Source organism: Chenopodium album, chromosome 9 (assembly GCF_948465745.1).
Source record: "Chenopodium album chromosome 9, dcCheAlbu1.1, whole genome shotgun sequence".
In the NCBI taxonomy this organism is placed as follows: domain Eukaryota; kingdom Viridiplantae; phylum Streptophyta; class Magnoliopsida; order Caryophyllales; family Amaranthaceae; genus Chenopodium; species Chenopodium album.
This window is the reverse complement of record NC_137842.1, coordinates 58,735,423-58,751,543: the sequence shown is the minus strand read 5'-3', so window position 1 is coordinate 58,751,543 and position 16,121 is coordinate 58,735,423. Positions and strand designations below refer to the sequence as shown.

General features: G+C 36.3%; 2 protein-coding genes across 2 annotated transcripts; both read left to right on the top strand.

Annotated features, from left to right (window-relative positions):
- Positions 1-13,097: 13,097 nt before the first annotated feature.
- LOC145557802 (uncharacterized) lies at positions 13,098-13,619 on the top strand. The gene has a single exon (XM_081618981.1). The coding sequence runs from the start codon at positions 13,098-13,100 to the stop codon at positions 13,617-13,619; it is 522 nt and encodes a 173-aa protein (XP_081475107.1).
- Positions 13,620-13,793: 174 nt separating this feature from the next.
- Positions 13,794-14,721, top strand: LOC145557800 (uncharacterized). The gene is made up of 2 exons (XM_081618979.1): positions 13,794-14,193; positions 14,312-14,721. Exons 1-2 carry the CDS (start codon positions 13,794-13,796, stop codon positions 14,719-14,721), a joined length of 810 nt encoding a protein of 269 aa, XP_081475105.1.
- Positions 14,722-16,121: the final 1,400 nt, after the last annotated feature.

Sequence of the window (16,121 nt, the reverse complement as noted above, 5' to 3'; positions counted from 1 at the left end):
TTGAGAATTTCGTGTACTCGTATGAGATTTTCTTAATTAGGAAGTAAAAAAAATTGTTCAATTTGAAAAGGACAGTTAAGTCGACCATTTTTTGTTAGGCCCGTTATCTTCACTTTAGTTTTGTTGAATTGAAATTATTTTAACTTAACTTAAACTATTTTTTTTGTTGATTTTAAATTATTTTTACTAAGCTTAAATTGATTTTACATTTTTACAAAACTGAAATTATTTTAACTTAACTTAAACTATTTTTTGCTGATCTTAAATTATTTTTACTAAACTTAAATTGATTTTATTAAACTGAAATTATTTTTTAAGTCACGTTTGTGCACAAATTCAATCAAGGGATGTATATGAATAGTGTTAAATCAAAACTTGTCAACTAATTAAAAACGGAGATAATAATACTATAAGTCTTGTATAAAGTGGATTTATGCTGATTTTATTATAAGACGGAGTAACTTTAACAATATTCTCCGTATTTCAAAAGATCATGGGATACAAATAATGATTTATTTAGAAAATATTGACTTTAAAATTTTTATTTACCATCCTTACTGGCTTATTCCCCCTTCTTTATTTTACTTGTTTAGCATACTTTTCCTAATCCAAGAAGGAAAACCTTTTGAGAAAAGTCATACCTCATACAATGTGATTTAAATCTAATGATTTATTTATTATTTATTTTATTATTAATGTATTTACATGTATATATGCGTGCGGAATTTCTTTTGTACAAAATAACACAAAGTTTGTGTAAATAATAATACAGGTATTATTGGTCAAATAACATGAGTTGAACTTATGTAAAATAAAACAATATTTTGGTAAAATAACACAAATTTTATGTAAAATAGCAGAGCTAAGGTTGAAGTAAATAACATATTGTTTTAGCAAAATAACAAAAATTTAGGCAAAATAACTAAAGCATATCGGGTATGGACGTATGGTGTACCATGATCCATACTTCCATAGTACTGGAGGAGTATATAATATTAATTGATCTTTCCACCTCTCGAAAGCTGTTCTGTGAGTTGGAATATCTTCTTATTGGAATTCACCAATCGGCTCTTTGTTAGCTGCAACTCTAAATTACTAGAAGAAATTTCATTCTGTACCTTCTGTAAATCAGCTTCAGCTTTATAAACTTGTTGATCCTGCATACTTTGAACCTTCACTTTCAATTCTTCATTTTCCTTCTTACTACTAATTAGTTGTTCCTTCGAAAACTCCAACACGATTTTTATTGTTTCTAACTCAGACTTAACACAAGAAAGTTGGTCTTGTACCTTTTGCAACTCCATATTTAAGTATTTGTAATACTCTTTCTTATTAGAAGTAGAAACTTGATCCTGAAGTTCCTTTACCTCTTCTTGGGACAACTCCAACTTAGTTTTCGTTGCATTTAACTCAAATTCCTTCACACTAAGTTGATTACGTACCTTTTGTAGCTCCATCTCCGTGTCTTGCTGCTGCATTCGACAAGCGGATACCTTACCGTTGGCAGAGTAAAGGGTTCTCATCGTCGAAAGAAGGGTTCTCATCGTCGAAAGAAGGGTACGCATCCTCGAAACCTCCTTATCCTTCTGGTGCAGTTGTTTTCTTGACAAATCAAGTACGGAGTTTGGGACTGTCACCCCAAATTGAGACCAATCAAAGATGACATTATCAATTGGTCTATAAAATCTAACACCAACAATTTTATTTCTCGAATCAGTCTTGTAAACAGCTATATAGCATGCTCCATTACAATCTACAAAAACATTTCCGGCTTTCGCCCTTAAAAGAAGGGAATTATGCAATTTCTCCCACATTGATTCTTTTATCTCGGTTCCATATACGACCAATTTATCTTTCCTCAAATCTATAATGCGGATAACACTGTAACTTGACTCTCCTTTGATGGAGAACATCTTATAAACGTATGATCCTTGGTCAAAAACAGCAGAAATATAAGTATCAGGGGTTTCGTCTAGTTTGTATGTGGTCATCTTTTTGGATTCGTACAGATTGTTAGTTTTGGGCGATTTATTTGTAAGGGTGACAATATGACTACAATAACTAATAAGAATCGAAACAAAATTCAATTCGATTCCTGGCTAATTGGCTTATCAAGAGGTCTATGTTATTGAATATTGATCATAATATATAGGGATACAAAGTACGAGTCCTAGTTGTGTTAGAAAATCTCAGAAGATAAGTATAAAATATTTTCAATAATTTATCCTAAATCTATTACAAATATTATTATTCCATAATATCTATCGGTTATCCTCTCTTATTAAAATATAAGATAATTTTATTCAATAAAATTAGTTGTTATCAGTATAAATCAATAAATCTAAGATCATACTTCGTATATCATAAAAAAAAATTAACATATTTGATAATTAGAAAAAAATATTTTAAGTTATGTTTTTTTTTTATTTATTTTTATTTTTTTATATTAAGGGGAACAAATTCAAAGACAAGAAAAACAAAATATAAAACACAAAAACAAAACCTTCTACGGAGGGACAAAGCGTGCACCCCTACAAATTTTATAAAATTTTAATGGTAATAAATCGTTCATTATGGCTATATATTTTTCTTAGAATAATAATGCAAAAAGTTAAAATATTTCATCAAAAGAGTATAAGATATCTTTGGTATTTTTTTTTTTTTTGGAAGAAATTGGTAGCATTATCATATATGTTTGTTAATTGTTATACTTGGCATATTATCTTTGACTTGATACGAGTACTAACGTTTAAACCGTCAAAAAAAAAAAGTTTGAAATCTTTTAGATGTTATGATAATATCTAAATATGGATGACTATTATCCCATGTACAATCTAGAATATTCTAGAGTTGGGTATTTGGTCTTATCCATTGAATTATATATATCCAGTACTACATGGAATATGAAATACAACGTAAAAATCTTCCCTCATCTCTCTTTATTTTCTCTTCCATATTTAACACGTTATCAGCACCATTGCTAGTCAACTGAGTAGGATTGATCATAGCCCATAACAATTATAATTTAACATTTATCTAATTTTGCATGTTTATTTATTGGAATATCAACATATATAACGAATACAGAGCATGATAAATAATTTAAGGTTCCATTCTTATTTTTCTCCATGCTAACGTTCTCATCTTCTATTTCGTTCTTATTTATGCATGACTTGTATCAGGATTATTTATGCATGATTATAACGTTTAGTACATATTTTGGATACTATTTATATATACTTATCTTTTAATATTGTTTTGTATAGTGAAAAATGTCGAACCTTGTCAAGCTCGTATTTGTGGCCCTTGATATTACCGGAAAGAATTATTTATCATGGGTGTTAGATGCTGAAATACACCTAGATGCTAAAGGGCTTGGTGAAACAATAAAAGAGGCTAATAAGGCAACACCTCAAGATAAAGCTAAAGCCATGATTTTTCTTCGCCATCACCTCCATGAAGGGCTCAAAAATGAATATTTAACTGCGAAAGACCCACAAATCATTTGGAGTAATCTAAAGGAAAGGTATGACCACCAAAAAACAGTGATACTCCCTAGAGCTCGTTATGAATGGTTGAATTTGATATTGCAAGATTTTAAATCTGTTAGTGAATATAACTCAGCTATGTTTAAAATAACTTCTCAATTGAAATTATGTGGAGAAAATATTACTGATGCAGAAATGCTTGAAAAGACATACTCCACTTTCCATGCTAATAATATTGTCCTGCAGACACAATATAGAGAAAAAGGTTTTAAAAAATATTCTGAATTAATATCTTGTCTTCTTGTGGCTGAGCAAAATAACGAGTTATTAATGAAAAATCATGAATCACGTCCTACTGGCTCTACTCCATTCCCTGAAGCGAATGTGACAACCCATAACGGGAAAGAAACTAAAAACAGAGACCATTCCAGCAGTAGTGGTAGAGGTAGAGGTCGTGGTCGTGGCCAATGGCGCGGCCGGGGTCGTGGACGTGGATATGGTTGAGGTCGTGGAGGTCATTTCACAAACTCACATTCCCACCAGAAGTGGGAACGTAGGGATGAAAAAGAGAAAAGTGATAACAATATATGTTACCGTTGTGGAGGAAAAGGTGAAAGTTGAGGCAAACTTTGTTCTTGAAGATGGTGAAGGTGATTTTGATTTTGGCAATGCCAATCAATTTGATGCTGGTGATTTCCTTACTTCCCCGGAAGGGAATAATTTTGATTTTGGCAGTACAACTCATTTAGAAGTTGCCGATTTCTTCACTGCCCCAGAAGGAAATAATTAAAATTATATTGTTTTATGTTAGTTTTAAGTATTAGACTTATGTTTGCTTATTCTAGTGATTTTTTTAAGTTTATTTCTTTCGTTGTAATAAGGATTTTTGCTTTATAAATTTATGAACTATTTGAGTGTTTTTATTGATTTATTTGTTTTATCATCTTTATTTTTATGCTTAATATTTTGACATGTATTTTATTTCATGAAGAACATGGATATTACTCAAGTTCAATTTGCTATGAATGGTGAAGAATTATGTCTTGCTGACAGTGCAACTACACATACAATACTTAAAAATAAAAAAAAATATTTCTCTCATTTGATGATGAAAAGGATTAATGTAAGTACCATATCGGGTAGTACAAATATCATTGAGGGCTCCGGAAGAGCCACTATAAAGTTGCCTTGGGGAACTGAAACTAAAATAATTGATGTTTTATACTCCCCATTGTCTCAAAGAAATTTATTAAGTTTTAAGGATATTCGCAACAATGGTTATCATATTGAGACAATCAATGAAGAAAATAACGAATTCTTTCAAATCACAAATATAACTCAAGGCTCAAAACATGTTTTGGAGAAACTACCTACATTCTCTAGTGGTTTGTACTACACAAAAATCAATTTTATTAAAGCTCATGCTATAGTTAACCAGAAGTTTACTGGTGATTTTGTTGTTTGGCATGACCGGTTAGGCCATCCCGGTTCAATAATGATGCGAAAAATAATTACGAATTCATGTGGACATTCTTTGAAGAGCCAGCAGATTCTTCATAATAATTTTTCATGTGCTGCTTGCTCGGAAGGCAAGTTGATTATCCGCCCATCACCAGCTAAAATTAATTTTGAATCAATTAGTTTTCTGGAACGTATACAAGGAGATATTTGTGGGCCCATACATCCCCCATGTGGACCATTTAGATATTTTATGGTTTTAATTGATGCATCAACTAGATGGTCACACGTGTCTTTGTTATCAACTCGTAACCTGGCGTTTGCGAGATTACTTGCCCAATTGATTAAGTTACGAGCACATTTTCCAGATACTCCCATTAAGACTATTCGGCTTGACAATGCTGGTGAATTTACATCTCAAGCTTTTAATGATTATTGCATGTCCATTGGGATAAATGTTGAACATCCTGTAGCACATGTTCATACACAAAACGGTCTAGCAGAGTCATTAATAAAACGTATTCAGTTAATTGCTAGACCATTGCTTATGAAATCCAATCTCCCAATTTCTGCTTGGGGACTTGCTATATTACATGCAACAGCACTAATTCGCATTAGGCCAACAAGTTATCACAAGTTCTCCCCATTACAATTGGTTTATGGTCAGGAACCAAATATTTCCCATCTAAGAATTTTTGGATGTGCGGTTTATGTTCCAATAGCTCCACCACAACGCACTAAGATGGGTCCTCAAAGGAGGTTGGGGATATATGTTGGGTTTGAATCCCCGTCAATAATTAAATATCTTGAGCCTACAACAGGGGATTTATTTACGGCTCGTTTTGCAGATTGTCATTTTAACGAGTCACTTTTCGCAACATTAGGGGGAGAAAAGAGAGAGCTGGAAAATGAAATTAAATGGAATGAATTATCATTATCCTATCTTGATCCTCGAACTAAACAATGTGAACTGGAAGTTCAAAAGATAATTCATTTACAAAGTTTAGCGAATCAATTGCCAGACTCGTTTGCTGACCCAAAAAGAGTGACCAAGTCACATATTCTAGCTGTTAATGCTCCATTTAAAATAGATGTCCCGGAAGGACAAAATAAAATTGCTAATGAGTCTAAACCACGCCAGAAACGTGGAAGACCAATAGGTTCCAAAGATAAGAATCCTCGGAAAAGAAAAGGAGCATTGATTGATGATGGTCAAATTGAAGAAACAATTTCCGAAGGATCTCCAGAAGAGACTTTAGACATGATACAAGAAGAAATTCAGGTACCTGATAATGAAGAAATTTCAATAAATTATATCATGTCTGGAATTACATGGAACCGAAATCAAATCGATGTCGATGATGTTTTTGCATGCAGTGTAGCATTAGATGTTATGGATAATAATGAGGATCATGAACCAAAATCCATTGAAGAATGTAGAAAAAGAAATGATTGGCCAAAATGGAAATAAGCAATTGAAGCAGAATTAAAATCTCTTGGAAAAAGAGAATTATTTGGACCAGTAGTCCGTACACCTGAAGGTGTAAAGCCAGTGGGATATAAATGGGTCTTTGTGCGAAAGAGAAATGAAAAAGGTGAAGTTGTAAGATATAAGGCACGCTTAGTTGCACAAGGATTCTCACAAAGACCTGGTATTGATTATGAGGAGACATATTCTCCTGTGGTGGATGCAACTACTTTTAGATTTTTGATTAGTCTGGCAATAAGAGAAGGACTTGACTTACGTTTGATGGATGTTGTCACAGCTTATTTATATGGCCCACTGGATAATGACATTTACATGAAGCTCCCAGAAGGATTCAAGCCGCCGGAAGCAGCAAAATCTAGTTCTCGAGAACATTTCTGTATTAAATTAAACAAATCTCTTTATGGATTTAAACAATCTGGGCGTATGTGGTATAACCGTCTAAGTGAGTATTTGTTGAAACAAGGTTATAAGAATGATCCTATCAGCCCATGTATTTTTATAAAGAAATTTGGATCAGGATTTGTTATAACTGCAGTGTATGTTGATGATTTAAATATCATTGGAACTCCTGAAGAGATTTCAGTGACTATCAATTATTTAAAGAAAGAGTTTGAAATGAAAGATCTAGGAAAGACAAAATTCTGCTTGGGGTTACAAATAGAGCACCTAGAGAATGGAATCCTTGTGCATCAATCAACATACATAGAAAAGGTTCTTAAAAGATTTTCTTTGGATACAACACATCCATTGAGCAGCCCTATGGTTGTAAGATCACTTGAAGTAGAGAAAGATCCATTCCGACCTCGGGAAAATGATGAAGAAATTCTTGGTCCTGAAGTACCGTATCTTAGTGCAATTGGAGCACTAATGTACCTTGCAAGTCATACACGACCTGATATATCATTTTCAGCTATTTTATTAGCAAGGTTTAGTTCATGTCCAACCCGAAGGCATTGGAATGGGATTAAACATTTACTTCGTTACCTTCAAGGTACGAAGGATATGTGTTTATTTTTCCCAAAGTTGTCCAAAGAAAATTTGATTGGTTTTGCAGATGCAGGTTATTTATCTGATCCTCATAATGGTCGGTCACAAACTGGATATGTGTTCACATATGGTGGTACTTCCATTTCTTGGCGTTCCATGAAACAAACCATTGTAGCTACTTCTTCCAATCATTATGAGATTTTAGCAATTCACGAGGCTAGTCGTGAATGTGTATGGTTAAGGTCGGTAGTTCAACATATAAAAGAAGTTTGTGGTTTATCATCTGGGAAAGAGGCACCAACAACTTTATATGAGGATAACGCTGCTTGTATTGCTCAACTTAAGGAAGGATACATCAAAGGCGACAGAACAAAGCACATCTTACCCAAATTTTTCTTCACTCATGATCTTCAGAAAAATGGAGATATAAATGTATTGCAGATTCGTTCAAGTGAGAATTTAGCAGACTTATTTACTAAGGCTCTTCCGACAGCAACATTCAAAAAGTTAGCTTACGGCATTGGATTGCGTCGTCTTAAAGATCTCAAGTGATGTAGTCATGAGGGGGAGTTAATGCGCGCTGCACTCTTTTTTCCTTAACCATGGTTTTTTCCCACTGGGTTTTTCTGGTAAGGTTTTTAACGAGGCAGCATATTATGCGCATTATAGTGTATTATTTTGTACGAGTTTTGTAGTAAATGTTAGTTATTGTTTTATTCAATATATAGTTGTAGACACCCATTTGTGTCTCCCCAAAACCAAACCCAGTGATGAGTGCCTTTCACGTCGAATCATAATCGAATGAAACGAAAGTGTGGAAAGGTCTAGTGTTGCGGAAAGTTTTATTTCTTTTCTCTTCTCCCTGTTTTTGAAAACTTTATTTTAAAGAAAACAGCCAATCCAGTTTGGTTGGTCCATGATATGGGTCCAATAGTGGTGTAGTTGGATGGGGCTTTCAAAGACCTTTCTAACGATATATTATAAGCCCAATTCCGATGAATATTGAGGAAGTTATGGCCAATTTACTAAACTGGGCCCGGTTTGAGCTTTATGTACGGCCCAATGATCTAGGGGAGGGCCTAATATGATTTATCATTCCTAATGCAATTAGGAATGGTTTTAGTCTTCTAGAACATTCTAGAAGGTTCTTTTCATTCCTAATTCAATTAGGACTCTTCAGAGTTTTAATTGGACCAAATAGCATTTTCGACTGAAATTATATTATTTTATCTTCCCGTACGGGAAATTTATCAGATTTTCAAAAACGCGTTGAATTCCAATTTGGCGTCCAACCCCAGGCCTTGGCGCCTGGAATCAGGATTGGCGCCAGACGCCAGCATTGGCGCCTGGCGCTAGCCACTGGTCCTGGCGCCAATGAGCCAGGGCTGACGCCAAGGTTGGTTTTCGGTCTTCAGACTCTGTTTTGATAAATTATCTTTTTTGGATGATTTTCTCTATAAATATCGTATCAAAAACTCCGTTTTCATTCATCATCATCCATCATCTACATCTACGTTCACCAATTCTCTTTATTCTTAAGTTTTCATCAACTCTCTTCATTCACAAATTATTCATCAATTAGCATTCATGCCTTTCAATAATCCTTTTCATTCACCTCTTTTCATCAACTTTCATCAACATTCATTCTTTCTAAACTAACCTTGCTTTTCAAATACAAAATTCCGCATTCACAAGATCTAGATACACCTAGCCATATTCGAAGTTGCCTTCGCCCTAGATGTGAAAGGTTTTAATTTCTGAGGGTTTGGTCCCAAATCTCTCTTTCAATTATTTAATTTAATTGTTTTGATTATTATTTTCCTTGAAGTTACTAACGCGTGTATTTTGTTAATAGAAAGAGGTACGAGGCATCCAAGTAAGTACTTTAAGGGATTTTATTGATTAATAAATAGATATCATGTTTAAATTGTTATTATGATTCCTAGTATCATGTCTAGGTTAATTTTAATATTAAATATGATTGCTATGATGCCTTTTATTTTCTTCCTAATATTTATGATTGTTAGTATCATGTTAGGGTTAAAGATTTGATTTTTATTGCTTAGTGACATGCTAGGGTTTGTTATTAATCTTGTTAGTATCATGCCTAGGATCTTGCTACTATTATGCTTTAATATTAACATGAACATGATAATGATTATAATTGTTATAATTTATGACGATTATGAATATTATTATTATTATTTTGATAATGATTATTTTATTTATGATTATTATTGTTTTGATTTTATCTATGATGATTATTATCATGATGTTGATTATTTATTATGTTGCTTGATATGTATTATATTTTATATTATTTATTGCTTGATCACCTTTTATTGCATGTTTAAAGGGAATTTGGTATTTGCAATCACGCTTAATAAGATAATTAATAATCTTGTTTAGGGTTAACTGTGATTATAATTTCAAGTGATCGCCAATAATAGTTTATATGTGCATTATATTCAACCAACATAGATTAAACAGGTTTAGGGTTAATCCTATTGATTGTATGTTAATCAGAAAGCGCACATGAATACGAGCAGAATAAAGTAGAGGCCTATTATTAGGGCAGGTTCAATCTCTTTTAGGTTGGATTTGTACCATCATCCCCGAACCCTTATTTGGTTCATGACCTTATGGAGTTGACGATCTCTTGGATCGTTAAGGGGTGTAACCTTCACCTCGTGAACGGTTTACAAGTTCCTTAAAAACTTGTTGGCGACTCTTTTGCTCTATCTTCTTCCCTTTTGGACGCCACCGTACTTTAGTGTATGATCACAGTGGGGTTCAAGCTAGTGGGATTTTAAAGGCTTGAAATTATTCCCTACAATAGTCATCCAAGGGGGAGTGTTATGATAATATCTAAATATGGATGACTATTATCCCATGTACAATCTAGAATATTCTAGAGTTGGGTATTTGGTCTTATCCATTGATGGAACCCTAGGAAATGTACATTATATATATCCAGTACTACATGGAATATGAAATACAACGTAAAAATCTTCCCTCATCTCTCTTTATTTTCTCTTCCATATTTAACATTAGAATCTTTGTTTACGGAGTATATCAAGTGAATAAGTTAACGTTTAATATTCCTTATTTTTTTATTTTTTTTTCCTGAAAGAAACCCTAAACATTCCTTTTTTTTTTTGGAAAACCTTTGATATTCCTTTGAAACACTATAAATAGATATATTCTTTCATAAATAAAATTGAGCTTTTCAACAATCTCTCTGTATAATTCTTATCAAAATAAGCCATTTTCTCCTTCATAAAATGACCACATACAGGCTCGACGAAACCCCTGATGTCTTCATATCAGGTGTTATTGAAGAAGGGTCATATGTTTTTCGAATGAATCACATCGAAGACGAATCTAATGCAAAATATATCCGCGATATAAATCTAAGAAATGATAAATTGATTGTTTATGGAACTGAAATAAACGAAACGATTCGAGAAAAGCTTCATAGCTCTTTTATTTTCAGACCAAATGTAGGAAAGGTTTGTGTTAATTGTAACGGAGCATGCTATATCTATATAACATCACAAAATGTATATTATCGACTGATTAATAATGTTATCTTTGATTGGTCATTATTTGGTGTGAGAGTACCGAACTCGGTTAAAGTCAAAGGCGAAGTCAAGGGTGAGGCCGCAGCGAACAAGGAAGCTGCAAAGATAATAGAGTCTTGCAAAGAAGAGGTAAGAGATTTAAAATTTCAGCTTTTATCTTGCAAGAAAGATAATAAGTACATGCAAATGGAATTGCAAATGGTACAACGCCAACTTTCTTCGACTGTTTTCGAGTTATTGAAAACCTCGAAAATTATTGAAAGGGTAGCAGAGCTTGAGGAACAACAGTCTGTTAGTAAGAGGGAATTAGATGACATGAAGCGAAAGCTAACAGATATGGAAGATCAAGTTTTACAATCCACAAAGCGTAGTAGAAGACTTGATTCCGAGGAATGAAAATGAAGTTGGAGTTTATTTATGTTGATGACATGCATGTATTTAATGCAATAATGGAGATTGAATGTAGTTGCTAAAATAAACCTTCAAAATATGCTTATATTGGTCTTGTTTAGAGGTGGCGTTTGAGGTAGTGATTAGAATGTCAAAACACGACTTATACTTAATTATGTTGGTTTTTAAGTTTTTACTCGTTATTTCCTAGTGTTTTGTGTTTTTACGCTATTTCCATAATCTACATACTTTAATCATATTATGGATTTATGCTTGATAGAATTTGGATCTTGAGATTAACTAATGCAAATAGTGCTGAATTTTGAAAAATAATTCAATTGGCAGAAAGTTCTAATTTTCATAAGAACCCTATCATATTATGATTTGAATAACAATTTAAATAATTAATTAATTAAGGTGAATAAATTTGCAATTATTTCATGAATCATAACACATTCCCCAATTTGACCCCACAACCTCATGGTTATGAGATGCAAACCTTACCACTAGACCAAGCTATACTTGGTAGAGGTGGCCTGGTAGCTAGCAATGTTCAATACTTATCATTTATACATGTATTGAAATTATTCTTTCCTTTAACCAAGGTTTCTTTTTTCCTTTAACCAAGCATTCTCTTATGTGATTGATTAATTGACGTTCTCCAGCACATCAAGATACTAAATGATTCTTCCTTACGTTATATAATATGTGTACGGGATAATACCGACAACAATTTTTATTGGCCGAAAGTAAAGTTTCGTATTATTAATAAGGTCGGTTTACCATCTTATGTCGTTAGGTGGCACCAGCTTGGTTCCTTCCCTATATATACCCAAGTTTATTCTCATATTAAGGTACCATATTTTCCTCTCTCTAAATACTTTCTCTCTCTAAATACTTTCTCTTTACCTTCATTCTTTCTTCCCCAGATTCCTGACTTTAGCATCGGAGTGGTTATTCCCGGATAACCCCCGGGCTAGTTAATCTGTGTTGATTGTGTAGGTACTGAATTGGACGGTAAATCTTTACAAACCCCGAAGACATAACGGTATCGGAATCCATCGAGAACAATTGGCGCTAGAAGGAGGGGATAGTAATAACTTCTATCGTCCAAAAACACCTCCTGCAGTCATGGAAAGAAACAATGAAACCACACCCATACCAGAAACTGAGAATCAGAATGTTGGTAGCGGCATCCTGAACCCTAAAGCCAATAAGGCTATAAACCTTATGCCAGAAATAACAGTGGAAGATGAGACTCACCTTCTCTATAAAGACACTACAGACGTACCGCGAACACCGGAAAGAATTTGGGCAGAAACCCCAGATCCTTGGGGAGAGTTTACTCCAGAGGAGCTAGAGATAACAGCCAAGGTTATGCGGGCAATGTCCCGAAAAAGAAAAGAGGCCGAGACTACAGCTGCCAAGGAACCCCAGAATAAGCCGACGACCCCTGTGGTCGTCAACCTCGAGGACCAGTTCAATGAAGCTGGAACGCCGCCTAACCTACGACCACCGTCACAGGAGATGGTAGTGCCAGTAGGGCATCAGGGGACGTGAATGGCGTTAGGAGGAGAATAAGAATCTTATCGACATGAGGCTAGTAGCGGACCGTCAAGACCAGTAGCCCGAACTGTAGTTCGACCGAGGACATCACCCTTTACGCAAGAGGTCCTTGATTAACAAATGGAAAAAATAAAAATGCCGTCATGCACGTATGACGGCAAAGGTGACCCGAAAAGGTATATAGCGGCATTTGAGAGTCACATGTTGCTGTATACCAATACCGACGCTGTGTGGTGCAAGGTCTTTCCCACGACGCTGGTAGGAGCAGCCTCAGATTGGTTCACTAACTTGGGGCCCGGATCTATCGATTGCTTTGATACATTAGTTGGATTATTTACGGGTCAGTATATAAGCAACAGTGCGAGACAGAGAACATCGGGAGAGCTCATGTCCATTCGACAGAGGAAAGACGAATCGCTAAGAGATTTCGTCAGGCGGTTCAATAACGAAGCTAACACCATACCTAAATTGCAGCAAGAAATAGCCGTTATGGTGTTAATGAACGGTTTGGCTGATAGTGATTTCAAGAAGTACATGGCGCGGAAGTCCTTCCCCAATCTCGACGCGGCATTCAATAAAGCTCATGAATACATCAAGAGTGAAGAGCTTCTGAAAGCAAGCAACCAGGTAACATCAGCGGAACCGTCTTGGCGGTAGAACACCCACGTGTCGCCCGAAACCCCCGCTGGGATAGGCAGGCAAAATCAGCAAAAAACAAATAGGCCTGATAGAGGCCTAGGCCGATATAGTAGTTACACCCAGCTGAATACGCCCAGGGCCGCTATCTACTCGATAAACCAGCACAAAGAGGACTTGAGCCGACCGGCTCCAATGTTAACAAAGGGCCGGGATACGAAAAAATATTGCATGTTTCACAAAGACGTTGGCCATTATACAGAGGAGTGTATTCAACTGAAAGAAAACATCGAGGATCTTATAAGAAGGGGACATCTATCTCAATACCGATCTCAAGCAAGTACAAGCAGACAGCCGGTGTTACAGACGGAGCACCGAAGACAAGGAGAGCCGTCAGTACAAGATGATACACACCGACAGGGTAACAACGAGGTTTATCGGCAGGGTTATGCGCCGCCTGGACGAAAAATTACCATTGAAGTAATTACTGGAGGGCTTGTGCATGGAGGATCTGTTAGCGGAGCCAAGAAAAGCCTGTCAGAATATAAGCACATAGTGAATGCATTGGGGGTAGATGAACGGCCCCGTTCGATCGGTATTCCCTCCGTATCTTTTTTCAGAAGCTGATGCCAAGGGTATCGTTTTTCCCCACGACGACCCGTTGGTTTTGATAGTGTCAATAAATGGGTGCGACATCAAGCGTGTGTTAATAGATGGGGGTAGCTCGGCAAATATCTTATTCGCCAGAGCATTTGATGCAATGATGATAGGCAGAAAGTATCTAACGCTGGTGTCATACCCTATTATCGGTTTTAATGGTTCTACCGTGAGACCTGAAGGTAGCATAGTCCTACAGGTTAGAATTGGAGAAGGACCCAGGGCCCGAGATGTGATGACTGAGTTCTTAATTATTGATGTACCATCAGCGTACAACGTCATTGTTGGCAGACCTCTAATCCATGATGCTCAAGCGGTGGTGTCAACATATCACCTCACAATGGCGTACGTCTCTAATGTCGGCAGAATAGAGCGTGTTAAAGGAAGTCAAACGATGGCGAGAGAGTGCTATGTGTCGGCATTAAAGCAGCCAAGCCGACAAGCTCCTAGGGACCAGAGTAGCTAGAAGAGGGAACGATCCCCACCAACCCATAACTTGGCAATGGCAAACTTTGACACAAGACCCATGACAATCCCAAGACCGTTACCAGGAGGGGATAACATTGAAATCGAGTTGCAACCCGGCGTTGCAAACCGGACAGTAAGAATTGGATCCGATATGGATACCGAAATGCAGTGCCATTTGGTTGAACTTCTAAGAGAGAACGCTGATGTTTTTGCTTTCTCGGCCGACAAAATGCCGGGAATTCACCCTGATGTAATGGTACATAAGCTGAACGTGGACAGGCGAGCTAGGCCGGTGCGACAGAAGAAACGAAATTTCTCCACAGAAAAAATTGAAGCGATACAAGCAGAGGTTAATAAAATTTTAGCGGCGGATTTCATAGAGCCGTGCACATACCCAGAATGGTTGGCAAATGTTGTCATAGTCAAAAAGCCGACGGGGAGTTGGAGAATGTGCGTTGATTTTACCGACTTAAACAAAGCATGTCCAAAAGACTGTTACCCAGGATTGATCGCCTCGTTGACTCCACATCCGGCCACGCGCTCTTAAGTTTTATGGACGCTTTCTCGGGGTATCATCAAGTTAGCCTATACCAGCCAGACCGGAATAAGGCGGCATTCATTACAGATGCCGAAGTCTATTGTTATAAAGCAATGCCCTTTGGGCTACGAAATGCAGGAGCAACATACCAGAAGTTAGTAGATAAAGTCTTCGCGAACCAAAAGGGAAGAAATGTTGAAGTATATGTGGATGATTCAATCGTGAAGAGCCGTCTAGCCGCGGACCATGTTGAAGATTTAAGGGATACATTCGATACCCTACAACGATACCGAATGAAATTAAATCCCGAGAAGTGCGTATTTGGGGTCAAGTCCGGGAAGTTTTTAGGCTTTATGGTTAGCGAAAGGGGTATAGATGCTAATCCCGATAAGGTCGAGGCCATACTTAGTCTTCCACAGCCAAATTCCATTAAAGACATACAGAAGTTAACTGGTCGGATGGCAGCATTAACAAGGTTTATCAGCAAATCAGCCGATAAAGCCTTACCATTTTTTGTTGTCCTCCGTCAAAACAAGACCTTCGTTTGGGGGCCAGAGTAAGTCAAAGCACTAGAGGCCGTCAACAATCACCTAAGATCTCTGCCAACAATCGCAAGACCAGAAACGGGAGAAGTATTACAACTTTACATTTCGGCTTCCCCAAAGACGGTTGCGGCAATATTGCTAGTAGAGCGAACGAAGACTCAACTGCCTGTATATTTTGTTAGCCATGTGCTAAATGCTGCAGAACGAAGGTATCCCCTAGTGGAAAAAACTGCATTCGCCGTGGTCATGACGGCCAGAAAACTGCGACCGTATTTCGATTCCTATACCATCAAGGTTCTGAGCAATCAGCCGCTA

Coding starts and splice junctions, on each gene's coding strand:
- LOC145557802 (XM_081618981.1), top strand. CDS start 13,098: ATGCCGTCATGCACGTATGACGGCAAAGGTGACCCGAAAAGGTATATA.
- LOC145557800 (XM_081618979.1), top strand. CDS start 13,794: ATGTTAACAAAGGGCCGGGATACGAAAAAATATTGCATGTTTCACAAA. Junction 14,194..14,311: donor TGAACGGCCCCGTTCGATCG/GTATTCCCTCCG, acceptor GTGTGTTAATAG/ATGGGGGTAGCTCGGCAAAT.